This window comes from Neovison vison, chromosome 4, assembly GCF_020171115.1.
Source record: "Neovison vison isolate M4711 chromosome 4, ASM_NN_V1, whole genome shotgun sequence".
Taxonomy (NCBI): Eukaryota; Metazoa; Chordata; class Mammalia; order Carnivora; family Mustelidae; genus Neogale; species Neogale vison.
The window spans coordinates 219,400,046-219,418,572 of record NC_058094.1 but is presented as its reverse complement, the minus strand read 5'-3'; the positions used below and the strand labels follow the sequence as shown (position 1 = coordinate 219,418,572).

The 18,527-nt window shown below is 46.1% G+C and overlaps 1 gene segment (V, D, J or C); it reads right to left on the bottom strand.

Moving 5' to 3' along the window:
- Positions 1-14,920: 14,920 nt before the first annotated feature.
- LOC122905458 lies at positions 14,921-15,488 on the bottom strand. The segment is given in 2 exon segments: positions 14,921-15,327; positions 15,440-15,488. Coding segments are annotated over 2 exon segments (456 nt in total).
- Positions 15,489-18,527: the final 3,039 nt, after the last annotated feature.

Genomic DNA, 18,527 nt, shown 5'->3' with positions numbered 1-18,527 from the left:
AAAGATGGTCTGAACATTCTGATTACGAAGGAAATAATTGCTACACCGTTGTAACTGGGATGCGACAGTGTCAGAGAAAGTCAGAATGCTACGAGCCATTAGCAGGAACGCTCTGATGATCGCGTGTGGATCCAGCCTGGAAACACTACATCCCATCCCCCCTCCAGGTTAATCCGATCCAGGAACTTCCAGATTGTGTAGATAAATTAATAATCACCAAATTTTAAATAGTGCATTTTATAAAAAGGGTCTCTCTGTTTTACCATTTATTTTTGAATGTATAAACCTGTAAATAAAGCCTGTTAGTTCTAGTCAAGGTAGATACAGTTGGGTGTGACATTTACGATCATTACCCAGAAGTACCTGTGTCCTACACTGTGACCCGATGCCTCTTAATACATTCCACCCGGGGAGAAGCTATGTCCATTTTGTGCGTCTCCCCCAAAAAACCCACACTCACATGCACACACATGCATAGGCACACACACACACACACACCCATGGACACAATTACCCTTTAACTGGCAAGGGTGTCAAGGTTTTATAACCAAGCACAGCAGTTTTTCTTTATCTGTTTTTCAGATTCATTTCCCAGAAGCACGAGATGTTTCTGAAGACGGAGTGGTGGCTGGTGAAGGAAAATTCTTGACAGGCTCATGATACCTGATACAGGCGACCCTAACATAATTTTCTCCGTTCCAAAAGAACATCAGCATATTTCAGCTCTAGATTCAATTAGGCTACTTTGCAGTGGTGGTCATCCATCCTGGCTATGAACATAAAATTGTTCAGAGTACTGCAGAAGTTGGAGGGAGAGCCAGGATTACCTATTACATTCCAGGAAAGAGATCTCTGTGAAGGAAAACAGTTGGTGATAGTCCATGGCTCTCATAAGTGGCCATTAATTCATTCATTTCACAAGTGTCAAAGAGTATCAAGTGTTTTGGCTTTTCCTATGAAAGTAGAGAGAGCAATATTGTTGTTATGAACTGATCGTGTCCCCCCCCCTCTTAATTCCACCTGCTGAATGTGATTGTAACCCCCAGTATGAGTGTCTCTGGAGACGGGGTCTTTAGGGAGGAAGTTGGGTTAAATGAGGTAACAAGAGTGGGACCCTAAGCCAAGAGGACTGATGTCCTTTGAGAAGCAGAGACACCAGAGAGCTCTTTCTCAGTCCTCACGCAAGCACACAGCAAGAAGGCGATTGCCCGTGAGCCAGGAATAGAGCACTCCCCAGAAACTAACCCCATGGGTCCTCGATCTTGGACTTGCCAACCTCCAGACCTGTGAGAAAATAAATGTCTATTGTTCGAGCGGCCCAGTGTGTTAGAGCGTCGTGAGCAGACCAGTGGGACAGCGCCGGGGGATGTCTGGGTGAGAAGCACTGTCTGAGCCCGTCCCTGCGAGATGACTGGTATCTGGCCACGTTCGGGCAGCAGGGAAGGGCCTTCTAGACCACGAGAAGAGCCAGAGCAGATGCAGGGGATTTAAAAGGCTCTGGTGTGGGGGGCCATGTTGAGAAGGGCGGTTAGGTCACAGAGTGTGATGCAAATCCAGAAGACCGCCACGAAGCCACACTCGGAAGCTGACAGCATCTGGGCCATGATGCGTGAGAAGCGATTCTGGGGAAGCAGAACTGCTCTTGGGGGAAACTGGAGAGCCTTTGCCTATTTGTGCTCAGGGGAGGCAAGCCTGGGATGAGAAGTCCAGAGGGAGAGGTCAGAATCAGCTCCAGGTTCTGAGCCGTGAGCCTGTCCTTATCGGGACCTGCATGGGGCCATGCGGCCGCCATTAGGCCTCGCTTTGTATTTTCTGGGTATGAAAGACTTGGAGCAGAATGAGAAAAGAGATGACACGACACATCCCATCGTTTTTAATAAGTTTTCAGCTCTATATTCTCAACCATCTTTAATCATATTTTCTCTTCTAGACTTTCCTAAAATCTCAAAATTTTGTCCATGTATTCTATAAAACACAGCTCTGTGATTCTACCTCCTAGCTACCAATTTATCAAATCCATCAAACAATTTTGAGCCCCGGATGAACTCTCCCTCCCGAAAAAAGGGTGTCAGCTGTGAGTCTGTATGTGAGTCTGTACGTCGTTCGTTTGAGCTTGCACAGCCAGGGCCAGGCAGGGACGGCACCGCCCTCTGAACAGAGCTTGTTGTCCTGTTGTCCCTGCCCTGAGTGGCTGAAGAGCCAGAGGCCACCCTGGGCAGGGCCCCAAACCATTTCCCTTTCCCCCGAGTCCCTAGTTCTCACGGATCTATCAGCTCTGACCCTGCTCCACGCTGGGACCGGGAGGTTTGTGTACAGAGCGCTGGTGACCCTGGCTGCACCAGGTGTTGGCACGGAGATCCACGGCCACACGTCCCAGCCTCCGAGAAATTCGCATGCAGCTCAGAGTGACGGTCGCTCAACTGCCGCATGGAGAATTAATCCCCAGGAAGTGTCTTTTGCTCTAACTCATCCTAATATGCCAAGAGCTGGGGGCCCTGACCCAGGAGTGGGTCAACATACACTGTTGTTGGACTCCACATACACTGGGCTGCCCAGAGATAGGGGAAGTGTCGCTTGCTGCCCTCCTGCTTTGATCAGGTGTCTTGGTGTTTGGCTGATTCCAGAATCCACTGGGACTGGGAGGGAAGGGCACAGAACAGGAAAAGAACTGGGGAAAGAACAGGAGAGGGAGCCCGATGATGCCACAAACTCAGGCGCTGTCAGGCTTAGAACAGAGATGTCCTCCCTGTTTCAAGGACATACTTGCTCCCAGGAGACAAAGGTCCACACAGCAGAGGAGCCCGCAGCCCATGGCAGGTACGGCAGAACTGAACAGGTTTCTTCCTGCTCAGAAGAGTTCTGGTCCTAAAGCTGAAGATTCAGGCATCCCTTTTCTGGAGTTTAGGCAATAATGCCACTGCTCCGATGTCACTGTCTTTCCTGGTTCCCATGATCCTGGCCATCCTTGCCAGCCTCCTGGCTAGCCTGATCCAGGTGGGGCGGGATGGTCTAGACTAGCTGGGTTTAGGCTACACGCCCTTTCCCACAGCGCCTTTGTTTTTCCTTTGAGGCAGGTGTTCCTTTACCTCTCCCTGCCAAGGACACGCTGTCCGCCGCCTCCCAGCACTTCCCTCATTTCCCCTTGCAAAGCTCAGAGACAACTTCCTAATCACTGCGGAACTCAAGTTCTGGCACCCTGATGGAACAGCACCACCATAAATTAATGTTTACAGCACCAAGCCTGTAAGCGGATAAAAGCACCAAACAAGGTTGTTCCTTAACCCTCCAGGTCCCAGGTAGTTGGCTGGATCTGCCCTTAGCTCTGTTCCAGCCTCTTCGGGAGCTCTGCAGTTCCACAGTGTCCCCCTGTGGCCCATCGCGGAATAATCAAGATTTTGCCTTGGCCCCGATGCCAGAATCCTGGTGTGTGTTTAAATGAGGGACTCTTTCACTGTTTGCCTGTTGCACTATTTTTTTGTTCTCTCCCCACTCCCAGCCCCCGGCAGACCAAACAAACAAACAAAAGACAAAAGATAGCCCAAGCTACATGGTAATAAAAATAAAGGTGACTGGAGGAAATGTTTTGCTTTGGAAAAAATTGAGTCAACTTAGCCTAGGTCAGGTTGTGTTGCTTAAGGAGGAACTGCGGCGGAGATTACAGAGAGAGAGACAGACTGTCCTTCTTACTGTGCGGATGGACTCCCAAGGCATTTTGGATGACTAATAATTAACTGAAGTTGTTTTCGCTCTGATGACCCCAGACGGCTTGCTCAGGGCAGACCGTCCAGACAGGCCTATTTGCAAGGTGCCTGCTAATCAGCTCACCCCAAAAAGGAAAATAATACTGTTATCCTCCTGCTATAGAATTTCTTTTTTTTTTTTTTTAATATTTTATTTTTAAGCAATCTCTCCCCCCACGGCCGCTCTGGAACCCACAACCCCAAGATCAAGAGTCTCTTGCTCCATCAACTGAGCCAGCCAGGTGCCCCTAAAGAATTTGTTTCTTTCTCTTCTGACCTTACTCTTTTAGAAACCTTATTTTTGCCTCTGTTCTCTGATAATAGAATGCCTGTTCCCCATATAGAAGGGCGTGTATGTATATGATTAAACTTCTCTAAGCTTTCTTCAATGTCCATGTAGGAAATAAAATATTCTGGCGCTGTCTGCAGAATGCTAGGAAGGAGAAGCTAGTCTGGATTAATGCCAGGTAAAAAAGTAAATAAATAAACAGAGGAGTTTGGGAAAACAGACTTGGAGAAGGATTTTAATGCCTAAACCCATCAACTTCCCACCCAGTTGCTACTTCTGACTTCATTTACTTTCAGTGTAAATTTCTTTAAATATTTACATTTGACTTAAGTTTTATTAAATTCCAAATGGTGCAATTTCATGGAGTGAATATAGATATTCTAATATCATCTATTTCTTGACTTTCTAAATCTGAAGGCAAACAACCGCATCAAATACCACTGCCAATGAGCTATGATCAGTGACCCCCATTGAAGATGCAACCCAGAGGAGGAAAATTCCACCCAGAGCAAATCGCCATGGATATAAATCAGATAAAATTATCTCAAGCCCAGATGGCCGTGTTCTTTAACTGAACACTTTTTATGAATTTTGTACATATGTAACTCATTAAAACCTTTTATAACAGCAGCTGATGTGTCTTACGGGGTTTCTGATGATAGATAAGGAGAAACTTCTACACAAACACATAGAAATATCAGCATATGTTACACTAAGAAAGTATATTTCTATGCTTTAAGGGATGCCTGACATTTTTTAAAATTCAGTTAGATAGAATTTCTGGATTGCCAATCAATTTTTAATTATAAATATAAATATAAATCTTACAAATATGTAAGATTGTTTTAGAGGTGCCTGAGACCCAATAATAAACAGCCATTCTATTTCAGACAAGAAGAGCCCAACTGATATTATAAAAACTGGCTTCTGGATACTACTGGCATTGCAAACTAGCATCATTTCCTGTCTTTTTCCCCAGAGGAACCTTATGAGGCAAGGAGCAAATATGAATACTAGAGACTAACCAAAAAACAAGAGAATATTCTAGAAGGATTAAAGCCTTTGGCGGCTGGATTTCAAAAGAAAAATAACCAACTGGACAATATATATCCCCAGAATGTGAGTTATTAAACCTTATGAACCAAGAATTTAAAACAAGAATGACAAATAATGACAATCTGCTATATAAACAAGAAGGTAGAAGATGTCTAGCACGTAAGAATGCATGGGACCAACTTACTGAAGATCTTAACAGTAACATGCCTAACATATTTTGCATTGACATTTCCAACTTTTATTATGGGAAAGAATGTTCATGTCACCTGAAGATAACATAAATGAGATAAGATAAAAGAAGCCAACGCCTCATATAAATGCTAAGAATTTTTGTCCAGTAGGAGCTTAAATAATTATTAGTTTCCTAAAATACTGACTTTTTCTCAGGAGCTTCCCCCCCACTTATTTTCAAAAAAGCAAGACTTTAGCTAATAAATATACAATCCAGATAAGATCTGGGAAATTGTCTCTTCTGCAAAAACTAGGTGGAATTTCTTAGAGTTTTCAAAATTGTGGAAATCCGAAGCCCTTCCTGAGATTTCTGACCACTCCCAAGGACAATTGTTTTCTTCTAGTCTTCTCTAACCTTGCCACCTCACCTGGCCATGAATCCTTTTTTATTCCTTCAACCAAATCATCTGCATCAATAATTGGAGAGTTTAGTAGAATTTCCTGAAGATCTGGGATATCCTACAAAGGAGTCATATGGTACAGAAGGCAGATCTTTACTCTTTCTCTCCCATCCTTAATCATGACGGCGCCTTCCCAGACTTTCCAGGGTCTCAAGTTCTTCTGCCTGCATTATATAGAACAATGCCATTTCCATTTTCCTTCCATCTCCAGCAGTTACATTAAAATATTCCCATCAACAATTTTCTCCTCCTTAAGAAATGGGATGGAAGCTATTAAGACTCTAAAATCCCGGTTTTCCTCCATTCAAAATTATGGTTAACTAATTCTTCTTTCTTTCTTTCTTTCTTTTTTTTTTTTTAGAGATTTTATTTACTTACTTGACAGAGAGAGAGAGATTACAAGTAGGCAGAGAGGCAGGCAGAGGCTTCCCTGCTGAGCAGAGAGCTGATGCGGGGCTTGATCCAAGGACCCTGAGATCATGACCTCAGCCTGAGTGGAAGGCAGAGGCTTAGCTCACTGAACCACCCAGGCACCCCTTAATCCTTATTTCTTGAGTGGAACTCATCTTTATTCAAAGATAGACTTTTCTAAGTTTTCATTTACACTCTCCTTTACTTTTATTGTTAGGATTAAGTGTGTATAACATAAAACACCATTTTCAGGTCTACGGTGCAACGGCATTAACTACATTCACGTTCTGGAGTTGCCATCACTGGCGTCCTTCTGTAGAATTCTTCATCTTCCGCATCTGAATCTCTATATCCACTAAGCACTAACTCCCACCCCTTCCTCACCGCAGCCCAGGAACCACCCCCTACCTGCTGTACTATTTTCCACTGTGGTCATGCTATCTTATATTCCCATCAATAGTGCAAAAGGGGTCCCATATCTTTACCACCTCCTCAACACTTGCTTTTCTCTGTTCTGTTCTTCCCTTCAGTGTTATTCATGCTACTGAGTACGATGTTCTTGAATTTTTTAAATGAGTGGGAATTTACTGTTGCTGCTATTTTAAAAGCACTGCTTTTCTAATCTCCAGTCTCAAGTCAACATCGGTCTCCAAATTTTGGGCAGGTGGTCTTCATCTATAAAATGTTCTCATTGAGGAACCACTCTACTTGAAGACAAGACAGTCTTTCTTCACACAGATGGGACATTAGAAAAACAACATTCTAGCCTTGGCATCACTAGAGGCTGTTAACTAAGGATCAGGTGAGTCAGATCATGCCCGGGAGACAAGTTTTTAGGAAGTGAGCACAGGGTATGCGCTAACCCCTGATAATCTCACAGCTTACCTGGGGAGTGGTTCCACAAGAGGTAAAGAGCGCCAACTGAAATTCAACAAGGGGCTTGTTTCAAATTCACAGCTGGTGGGTGAGAGGGAACCACAAAGGGATCCTGGGCTTCCTTCTGGTTGGAGCAGGGACCTCATGAGCAAGGGGCCACCTGCAATTTCTGAGCTGAGCGGCTATGGGCATGCAGTCTTGTGGACTCACAGACTGGCAGAGAAGGACAGAGAGGTCTGGTTGGTGCTGGTCCACTTCAGAGTCAAGGGGAAATTCTCTATAGGTTTTTGAGATGTGTACACTTCAAGCACATCTCTTCTGGCTTTAACTTCAGCACTATCTGACTAATGAATCAGACTTGGAGTTCAGTCCATGGTCTTGTTGATAGCAGTACTTTGTAAAATGATTTGTTTTCTAAGAACATCCAAAGCTCAGCTTCTTTTCCATTTCTGTGATAGGTATCTGAGCATCTGTGGGTTCCGTCAGAGAAGGCTATATAAGCAAAAGTAGATAGAGGGAGACAAGAGTTGTCTTAATGACAACTCCATGTCAGATGAAGGAATGCTCAGGACCTGGAATTGAAAGACCCATGTCAGGAGTTTCCTTCTGTTTCCTGGACTTACCTGCTCCCAAGAGACAAAAGGCCACAAAACTGAGAAACCTGGTAGCCATGGCAGGCCAGGGAGTGAGGGAGTATCCTCCAACTTAATATTCTGGTGTTCTTAGGGAAGAGCTGGTAATCTGAGCCTCTTTGCCAGCCAAGAGCCAGGTCCTCCTGGGATGCCAATCTTCCTACAGGTTTTTAAAGCCCAGGATCCCTTCTTATTTGTCTCAACATCAGTCATTCTTCCTTTCCTTCTTTTTTCTACAATAAGGCATTGCTTGGTGGAATGGGTCCAGGGAATAGGCTCACACCCTAATTTCTCTGATCTTTCTTTGAGGGTAATCCTCCTCTATATACTTCCCCTGGGAATCCAATAGGCTCCTTCAAACTTGATCACTGTCTACTTTTCTTTCCAGCTTTGAGGAATTTCCCACCTCCTACAGAAAGCCATATTAGTGTTAAAAAGAGAAACAGACCCAAAATGGAGTCATTTATCCCTGAATAGCAAACCAAAACTTAACTAAAGTTTCAGTGTCTCCCAGGAAAGTGCCCATTAACAGTCTCTGAAAATGTCCTGGTCCCCAAGAGGGAGGTCATCTGTATGGTTAAAAACCCTGCCTTCCCTTGACTTCCAAAGAAAGTGTCCTGTCTTCTGCTCATGTTTTAATTAGATTATTTGTTTTTTTGATGTTGAGTTGTATGAATTCTTTATATATTTTGGATACTAAACCCTTTATCAGGTATGTCATTTGCAAATATCTTCTTTTATTCAGTAGTTTGCCTTTTAGTTATGTTGGTTGTTTCCTTTGCTGTGCAGAACACTGACATTAATTCAAGGAGATACATGCCCCCCATGACTATCGCAGCATTATTTACAATAGCAAAACCATGGAAGCAGCCCAAGTAGCCATCGACAGATGAATGGGTAAAGAAGATGTGGTATGTATACAACACAATATCACTCAGCCATAAAACAGAATAAAATCTTGACATTTGCAACAACAGGGACGGATCTAGAGAGTATGATGCTAACCAAATAAGCCAGTCAGAGAAAGGCAAATACCATATGACCTCACTCAATGTGGAATTTGAGAAACAAAATGGATGAGCAAAGGGAGAAAAGAGAGAGAGAGAAAGACAAAGCAAGAAATAGACTCTTTTAAAAAAATGTTTCCACTTCATTTATTTTTAAAGATTTTATTTATTTGTCAGAGATAGAGAACACAAGCAGAAGGAGTGGCAGGCAGAGGGAGAAGCAGGTTCCTTGCTAAGCAGGGAGCCCCATACGCGGGACTCGATCCAGGGATCCTGGGATCACAACCTGAGCTGAAGGCAGGTGCTTAACCCACTGAGCCACCCGGGTGCCCCAAGAAACCAACTCTTAACTACAGAGAACTAATAGTTACTGGAAGGGAGGTGGGTGTTATGGGGAAGGGGAAATAGGTGGAGGGATTAGGAGTCTACTTATCTTGATGAGCACTGAGAAGTGGATAGAACTGTTGAATCACTATATTGTGCACCTGAAACGAATATAACACCATGTTAACTACACTGGAATTAAAATTATTTTTTTTAAAAAGATGTCCTGAGCAGATACTGCCTTGCTTTCTTTTCCTGGCAACTTCCTCGCCCCATGCTTCCTTCTGTAACAACTTTACATTTTGCACAACTCCTTGGAGCACCTCTCTACTTGCTGGATGTGGTGTTGCACCATTCATGAATTGCTTAATAAAGCCAATTCGATCTTCCAATTCACTTGGCTGATTTTGGTTTTTTAACACTAGTATTCTTGTAGTGACCTGAAGATCAGTAACCAATCTGCCTGCTGCAATTACAAAGCTTTTCTAACCCAGTCTCCTTGTAACCCTCAGCTCTTTCTCCCCCTTCCTGCAGCGTCTGTGTCTCACTGGAAGCACAGTACCTCCTCTTAATAAACGTTTACATTGTCAGCTGTTATGAGAAAGTTTCCGGAAATTCCCTGATATCTTAACCCTCATTGTCCCTGGACCCCTCCATTGTTCCTATGTGGTACTCCCAGCTGAGTGCAATACTGACCCCAACTTCTTTGAACAACCATATTGACTTCCCTTCCCCACATTCTGCTTTTTTTTCCCAGTGCAAACGAGTAAAGCAACTGGAACTCACATTTCGTATGAGAAAGCTAAAGGGTGTCACTATGTGGGAAAACAGTGTGACACTCTTTATAAAGTGAAATGAGCATTTACCATCAAACCCGGCAATCCCAAGACTATTTACCTAAGAGAATTAAAAGTGTATGTCCACACCAAAGTCTTGTACCAGAATGCTGCTTCTGACAGATCTATTCCTAATAGCCCAAATCTAGAAACAACCCAAGTATCCATCAACATGTAAATAGATATGCAAAATGTGGTAGAGTCACCTCTCCCCCCAAAATACAACCAATAAAAAAAGAGCAAATTATTGGGGCACCTGGGCAGCTCAGTGGCTGAAAGCTTCTGCCTTTGGCTCAGGTCGTGATCCCAGGGTCCTAGGATCCAGCCCCTTATCGGGCTCTCGGCTCAGCAGGGAGCCTGCTTCCTCCTCTCTCTCTGCCTGCCTCTCTGCATACTTGTGATCTCTGTCAAATAAATAAAGAACATCTTTTTAAAAAGAGCAAATTATTAATACACATAATAATAAAGATAAATAACAGAAGTATATGTTAGGTGAAAGATGTGGGTCACAAAAAAGTGTATGGTTTCATTTACATGGAATTCAAGAACAAGCAAATCTAATCTCTGAAGATAGACATCAGAGCATTGATTGCCAGAGGGATGGATACTGACTAGAAGGGGACTTAACAGCAAGAGGTGATGACGTGTGTCTTGACTGGGCTGGTGTTGCTGGTTTTCCCATTTGACAGAATGTACGTAATTTACATTTATTATTATGCATTTCACTTCATGCAATTAAAAAAAATGTATCCCACTATCCAGTCAACAACCATTAATATTTTAGTATCTGTCCAGACAGAATTCTTCTAAAATTACTTATGAACTATACATGTTATCAGATATTCACAGAGTTCCCTAAATTGACCTTACAAAAGAAGATCGAATATTTGTGGATATCCAAAAGGCACTCATTCTGAGCCCTAACATAGGAACAGTGAAGTGCAGCCTTATGCCACGGCCTCATTCCCTACATGTCCCTAGGAAGACCCAGGGTTGTCTATTGTTCCGGAATCATCCTCCACCTCAGACTGAACCCAACAGAGGTAGACTCCTAGAGATTCCCATTTGCTGAGTTGCACCAGGGACCTGTATTTCCTCCCAGCCACCAAGAAAGTGGGCTTTGTATGCTGTTTCCAGAGGTCAGGATTGGGTGAGCAAAGGGCTGCTTGCCACAACATACCTTCCGGTGTCCTGTTCTCTGCTTCTGCACCCCCCAGTGCAGGGCATGTTTACCAACACTGGTGTGCTCAGCCCTGAGTGGTTCCTTGGGGACTAAGGGATGGTGTTCTCAGGCCATCCTTGCAAGGAGACCCCCCCAGCCAACCCCCACCTGGGCCACCATGGCCACTGCTCCCAGCACCATTTCTCTTGTTCCCCTTCTATAGCTCTTTGCCCAAGATGGAATCCTCTTCCTGCTCAGCCCTCTGAGATGAGACCCAGGGACGAGACACAGGCTGGGTGAACATAAGCCCACTTTATGTCTGTTGTTCAAGTGTAGTAATAGCACTCCTTCACTCCCCAAGGGCTCCCCTTTGGGTGATAAATCATGGTCACCCTAAAAACAGGAGAATGTACACCTTATCTGCATTTTGCATGTTCTCTGCATCATGTTTCTGTCTCAGCAGCCCCAGCACTCCCTTTCCAGAGGGCTCAGCCACTTCCTGGCGTGAAGGAGAATTCTCAGATTATAGCAGGCTGACTCCTGACTAGGGCAAGCTGACCCTGGGATGGAGTCTTCCTCTGACACCCATGAGGTCCCCACGGTGCACTAACCATACTTTCCATATCTTGGGGTAGGATATTGTCTGTTCAAAGAATAAATGAGTGAACTAGTAAATGGATGAATAAGTAGGTGTATAACCAATATGATATACTCAACTAGCCTCAAACACTGATACTAACTTATCTTTCTAGTTGAACACTTGAAGTCTACCTGCCTTCCTAATAGAAAGTATAGTATCTCCCTCATAAAGGGCTTCCTACATCACCTCTTCAGCTTAATTTTCAAGAACCCTTGGGTCTTAGCTCCTGAAAAGTCAGTCCTTTACAAGTTCTTCTATAGCCTTGTCCGGTCACTCACTGGGCCATACTTGTCCCATCCTTGGGGGCCACAGCCACATTCCGTGGTGTCTGACAATGTCTCCTCAAGACCACAGTTCCAGGCATCTCTGTGCAACATTTCCTGTTCTGCAAATTAAAGTTAACTTCTGGGGCACACTTGGGTGGCTCTGTTGGTTGAGCATCAGATTCTTGATCTCAGCTCAGGTCTTTGTGTTTTTTGTTTTTTGTTTCTTAAAGATTATATTTATTTATTTGAGAGAGAGGCAGAGAGAGGATCTCAAGCAAGCAGACTCCTCAGTGAGTGAGGAGCCCAACATGGGGTTTGATTTCACAACCCGAGAGCATGACCTGAGCCGAATCAAGAGTTGGTCTGGGCCACCTCGGCTCCCTCAGCTCAGGTCTTGGTCTCACAGTTGTGAGTTCAAGACCTGTTTTGGGCTCCATGTTGAGAATGGATCCTACTTAAAAAAAAAAAAAAAAAAAAAAAAAACTTCTGACCTCTGCTCCTGGGAAGCTGCTGCAGAACCATTCCCTCGGGCAGGAAGGGCTGCTGAAAACCTGGGAGCAGAGGAGCCTCCAATTTGTGCAAGGGTGTGGCTCAGTCCCCCATCTGCACAGCCTGAGGCTTCAGAGCGAGTACGGTGTGTGAGGCAGGCATCTCAGCTGAGAATAGAGTCTCCAAATATATCTGCCTTCTCTGAGGGAACCTTGTTATGGATGGGAATCAGTAAGTCCACTTCCCTTTCTGGAGATTGTCGGTTCCAGAAGAAATACAAATGACCAGAAATGGGGTCACACCTCAGAGCCACACTCTCCCATTGTTGGGAGGTAGTGGCTAGGGCTTCGGCTGACTCCAGGGTCCACGTGTCCTCTGGGAGGAGACAGAGGCCAGGAAGAGAAAAAGCAGAAGTTCCAAGCTGGCCTTATAGAAAGTGGGTGGAATAGGAAAGTCCCCACACTCTCAGGGCTCATCTGTTCCCAGGAGACCAGAAGAGGTCACCCAGCAGAAGAGCCTGCTGTCCATGGCAGGGGAGGGGAGGCCTCTCTGCATGGGGCATCTGGGCATTAGTAGTCCAGGGAGGAGACCCTCTGATGTCACCGTCTTGGGCAGCACCCCCGGATTCAGGAGCACCCCCACAGGAGGGAGCAGGAGGCCTTAGTACCGCTGTAGACACAAGATGCTCCCAGGTTCAGCACCCTGTGTGCACTGGAGCAGGCAGACCCACAGGCCCCAAGCAAAATTCTGTGACTGCAGAAGGACCCTTGGAGAAGATCTTCAGACCAGGAAGGCGGGACGTAAAGACTTGAGCAGACTGGCAGGACCCATGTTCCTCCCCAACAGTACAGCAGAGCTACAGTCCAGAGGCACTGACTCTGTGACCCAGAGTTCTGAGCCTGATGATTTGACCCTGGGAATAAAGAGAACAAAGGAAGAAGTCACCCTACAAATGTCAGTGTGGAGAGGAGACCTCGTGAGGATGGAGACCTGATATCTGGCTGGACATTCCAGTGCAAGGGAAGGAGGGTGGATGGAAATGTAAGTTCCCAACCCAGGCTCAGAGCAGGTGGAATGAGAGGCCTGTTTGCTGCCTGTGTGGCTTAGAGCAGCTGTTTGCAGATTTGGATCTTGGATCTGGACTAGGGCTTGAGGGCTGGCCTTGAATAGGAAAAAGAGAAATCGGAGAAAGACAGCTGGATTATGGAAGAGAAGAATGGGTGAAGACACACACACATCTGTCTCAAACCCATTTCCCAAAGACGGGGTCTACTACTGTCCTTTGCAGCTGGCTTGGGTCCTGGGGCCTTGCCTGGAAGTCCCATTCCTGATTCCCCAAAGCTCAGAGCTGACCTGGTGTGGCAACAGGCCTATGGCAAGGGCTCCTTGGTTCCGGAGGAGAGAGGCTCAGAAACCACAGATCTGCAGAGTTGGGAGCCACACACCTCCTTGGAGGGCCCCGCACTTTCCTCTGGTCCCCCTGTAGGGATGAGATTGTAGGGTGTGACTTGTGGGGAACCGGTGTTTGTTTGGAGGGTCCTATGAAACCTTAAGCCAAACGACCCTATGTACAGCAGGCTACCTTTATTTCATGAAGAAGGGACATAAAAACACTACTGAATCAAGATGTGTTTATCATTCAACCAGGTGACAGAGAAGAGTCACACACGGGTAAGAGGCACCTCAAATTCTGAAGATGGGCCTAGATGGGAGAGTAGCCACATGAACTGCATTAACAGATGGTATCATGGTCTGAAACTTTGCTCACTCATTTTCCCACAGTCCCTGGAGTGCCCCTTTGAGGAGAGAGGAGGGATCCTTAGTGACAGGGCAGGCATGTGACTCCCCAGGACATAATGCTCTACTCAGCCCTTGGGGTCTGATGACCTGGGCAGGACAGAGGGCCTTTACAAGGGGCAACGCCAGAAAATATGGGGTTTAGAACGGGCAGCCCCAAGGATACAGCCCTGCTCTGTAATGGCAGGGAACGTCCCTTCTGGCTGCCTGTGGTAAGAAACTATCCAGGGGCAGGGGAGTCCATGGCTGAAAATGCAGGATGTGAAGACCTGAGGAATGCAGATTAAAGCCCCAGAAGGAAAAGGAGTCAGGCCTGAAAGTGTCAAAGGCTGCGCGGAAGGGAAGGCTGTGTGGATCTGAGTATCCCCAGGGGCAGCCCATGGTGACCAGGAGAACACGGATCCACACCTGATGAGGGATGATCCACCTCAGCGGCAGGACTGACGGAGCCACGTGCTGAGGGAGGGAGATGTTCTGGAGAAGGGCCGAGCCTGTTTGGAGCTGGGACCGGGGCTGAGATCCAGGGTCTCACATGCATGGAAGGGTCAGCTGTGCTGTGGCCAGAGTGAAAAGTGGCCCAAGAAGGACTCCCCAGGGCCACGTGCTGCCTGGACACTGCTCAGAAGCTTGATGCTGGACCCTCTCTGGCCTGTATTCAGCTCAGGCAGATTGGACCCAGGCAGAACCAGGACCCAGACTGTGGGAGTCTGTGCTGTGGAGTCAGCATCCACTGAACCTACAGGCAGCAGGAGGCTCTGGGATCTCAGTATGGGGTCCTCCAGGAAATGTTGAGCTGAGCGTTGGTGGCCCCCACAGCTTCCTGGTTTAGACCCAGGAGGTTTGTGCACAGGGAGAAGTTGAAGGTGCAGGGCGTGTCTTCGCTGCTGGCACAGAGATACAGGGCAGAGTCCTCGGGCTCCAGGGCTTTTATCTGAAGGTCCAGCTGGGAGTTGTCTGGGCGATCAGGTAAGAACCGACTGGAGGCAGTCGCATTTTCAAAGAGATCCTTGTAATTGTAGGCAAGCATGAGCTCTGGAGGCTTCTGAACACTCTGCTTATACCAGTACATAGCCTTATGTCCCAGATGTTGTTCGCACTTCAGGGTCACACTCCTTGTTGTCCCGGTTACCAGATGTTTTGGAGTCTGGATAACTCCAGGATCCATGGAGACTGTTGAAAGAACAAGATAAAATTCAAACAAAGCCCAGACAGAACGGTGGTGTTGTAAGCAGAGGGGCTCGGCTTGGGGTGCAGGGAGAGGACAACGGGACCCGAGACGTACCTGCTCCCAAGAGACAGAGAGCCACCCAGTAGGGTATCCTGCAGCCCATGGTGGAGTCAGGGCCGGTGGGCATCCTCTAGGATGTCCTGGGGAGGGTGCTGGGCTCTGGTGTCCTGGGCTTTGGTTGGTGGTTGGCCTGTGATGTCACTGTCCCTGCAGGTTTCCCCAAACACAGGGTATGTTTCTTCCTCCCCCTTTCACATCTTGTATAGATTCGGGTAGAGCGTGGATTTGCATTGGGTGGGCTGAGCTAATCCTTGGACAGGTGATCTCATGTATTAGCGACAGACCTCATTATGTAAACTCTCTCTCTATCCCCATCCTTCCAAGACCCCTCTCAGCAGCAGAGCATTTCTGCTTTGGGGATCTCCTTCCCTGCCAGCGCAGGCCTGCAAAGCTCCATGGAGCACTTTTGCTCAGCTCTGTGGAGGAGAGAAATTGGAGGCTGTGGCGCCAGTGCCCACCATTACAAAGGCAGGACTGTGATGCCAGCCAGGATCCAGGCACTGGGAGGGGGAGCTGAAGGGACAAGGGGCCAGGCATCCTCAGCCCCAGTCCTGAGGGTACAGTGTCTTGGCTGGGCTTAGAGCAAACAGGATGCTCAAGAACCACACAATGCATCCCAAGTAGGAAAAAGGGAAAATCATTTGAGCATGGTTTTAGATCAGTATCTTTGAGGTATCAGCATCTGGTGCTCCCAACTGACATAAGGATGGAGCCCCATGTCCTGCTTTCCCTTCACCCCTTCCTACAAATCACTTTCATCCCCCATCCAGCCTCTGAGTAGGCAATAGAGAGCCACAGCGCCCCCTTGTGGCCCATGGGCACATTTCCCGGATGGCGGGCTTCTAACCAGCTCAGAAGCAGCAGTGCAGAGGATGCTTATCCCTCACCCACCAGAGAGGAGGGGAGGGGGGTGCACACTTGATGGGTACAAGAGTCAGACGCCTGTGAAGAGCAAAGAAGGAAGTGAAACAGCAAAAAGAGTTGGAAGCAGTGCCGTTCATCCACACAAGGACATTCAATCTCTACTCCTTCTTCTAACATAATAAAGTTTATCAGATTTTCAGTGTGGCCCATAGACAAAAAAATGTAAGGGTCAAGGGGTTAGAATTTAAGCAAAGGAGTTGGATATTCTTCTCCTGTCCAGGTTAGGTATATCACGGTCCTACGATTCACCACAGTTGGAGATATCGCTTTCGTAGACAAGAACCTAAACTTAACCCTAGTGGAAAGGCTAGCACAGTGACTATTATATTTATACTGCTGCACACGCACTGTAGCAAGAAAACAGGGAATAGCCCTTCCCCAATGAAAAAGCAAAAACATGAATAAATAAAATGTTATTGAGTTATTTAGCTCCCAATCAGTAAAAGACCAAGGATTACAAAAAACATTATACTTTCAGCTGAAATCCTGAACAAGTGGAAACAAAAGGCTCAGTTGTCCTGCTAATGTAGCTAAAATACGGTTTTCCCAAAGAAGGTCTGGGTGAAAGGTGAGTTTAAGTTATCCGAATTAGGGATGTGCCTGAAGAAGGAAAATGATGGAAAGACAATCTAAACCACAGAGAAGAAACAGCGAGGAGACAGAAGGGTAAACATGTAAAGAAATTCAGATATACATTGTCTCTTTAAAAGAGTTATAGCAAATGATGCCTGAAGATCCCAAGACAGCTTGGATGTGGAGCAAAGAGTACAGAAAAGGAACCCGAAGAGTGAGTGTAAGGAAATCCTCTTTCCTCTTGTTTCTTACTAACCTGCATGCACAGCGTGGAAGTCCAGAAAGCTGAGCAGAGGACAGGTTCTAGTAGGCTGCACCACTGAGCAGAGTTCAGAAGACACTTGCTTTCAGACCCACTTAGGATGAGAGACACTGGTGAACGTGCTGTGATTCCTCATTGAGACGCCTGAAAGACCGTGCACCGGTAATAATAAGCACATGCCAGGACCCCCCAATAGGGAGGACAAAACTTAAATAGTTTCTACCAAATCCTGCATTCGAAACTGCCAGATTGAAAACTAACGTTGCTCAGAAGAGCATATAGAATCCGGAGCTTCTATTCTATATCGTCCACAATTTAAGCCCCCGCATGAACCCTTCATAATCCTCCCTGAGGAATATCATAGAAGTCTCCTAACTGTATAATCCATCCCCAACCTCTCACTCTTCTGATCCTGCTGCTACCAGTGCTGTACCATATACAAATTTGCTCATGTCATCTCGCTTCAGGTGGGAACAATGAGTAGCTTCTGCCTACAGATCTGTGTCCAAAGTCCTTTCAATGTGTGTCCACCACCTGGGCACTGCCTGCCATGGAGGACTTTTCAAGATGCTACTGGAGCAGAATTGGGAAGAGTCACCATGGTCCTCCTTCTGAAAGGAGGGAGTCAGCAGTGCCCAAGCCCACCCCTACTGCTGCTTATCCCCAACACTTTGTTTCTTTTCTTTTTTTTTTTTTTATGTTAGAAAGGGCTATTCTTTTTTTTTCTTTTTTTTCCAATTTATTTATTTTCAGAAAAACAGTATTCATTATTTTTTCACCACACCCAGTGCTCCATGCAAGCTGTGCCCTCTATAATACCCACCACCTGGTACCCCAACCTCCCACCCCCCCGCCACTTCAAACCCCTCAGATTGTTTTCCAGAGTCCATAGTCTCTCATGATTCACCTCTCCTTCCAATTCAACCCTTTGTTTCTAAGTATCCCTGTTGCTATGAACTTTCATGCTTCTCCAAATATTTTAGACATTTTTATCTTTATCTTGTTTTCCTCTAAGCTTTTGTTCATGGAACATTTTGAGTGAATAGTGTGTTTTCAGTCATAATGTTCATCCAATAATACCAATATGTGCAGCAGAGATATTCAAGGCATGTCTCCTTCCCCTGGTTAAGATCTTTGTGCACAGACAGACTAGGTCCTCTCTTGTTTCCGAAATCCTGAGCACTTCAGGGAATTTATTGCTGCAGCTGATAAGTAGAATTCTGTCAGGCTTGTGTGAGCCTAACAGTTGACCCGCCCCATCAGGTATATTGGCAGCCTGTACCAGACTGGGATCTGCAGTCAGGGGCTCTAACAGGGGAGAAT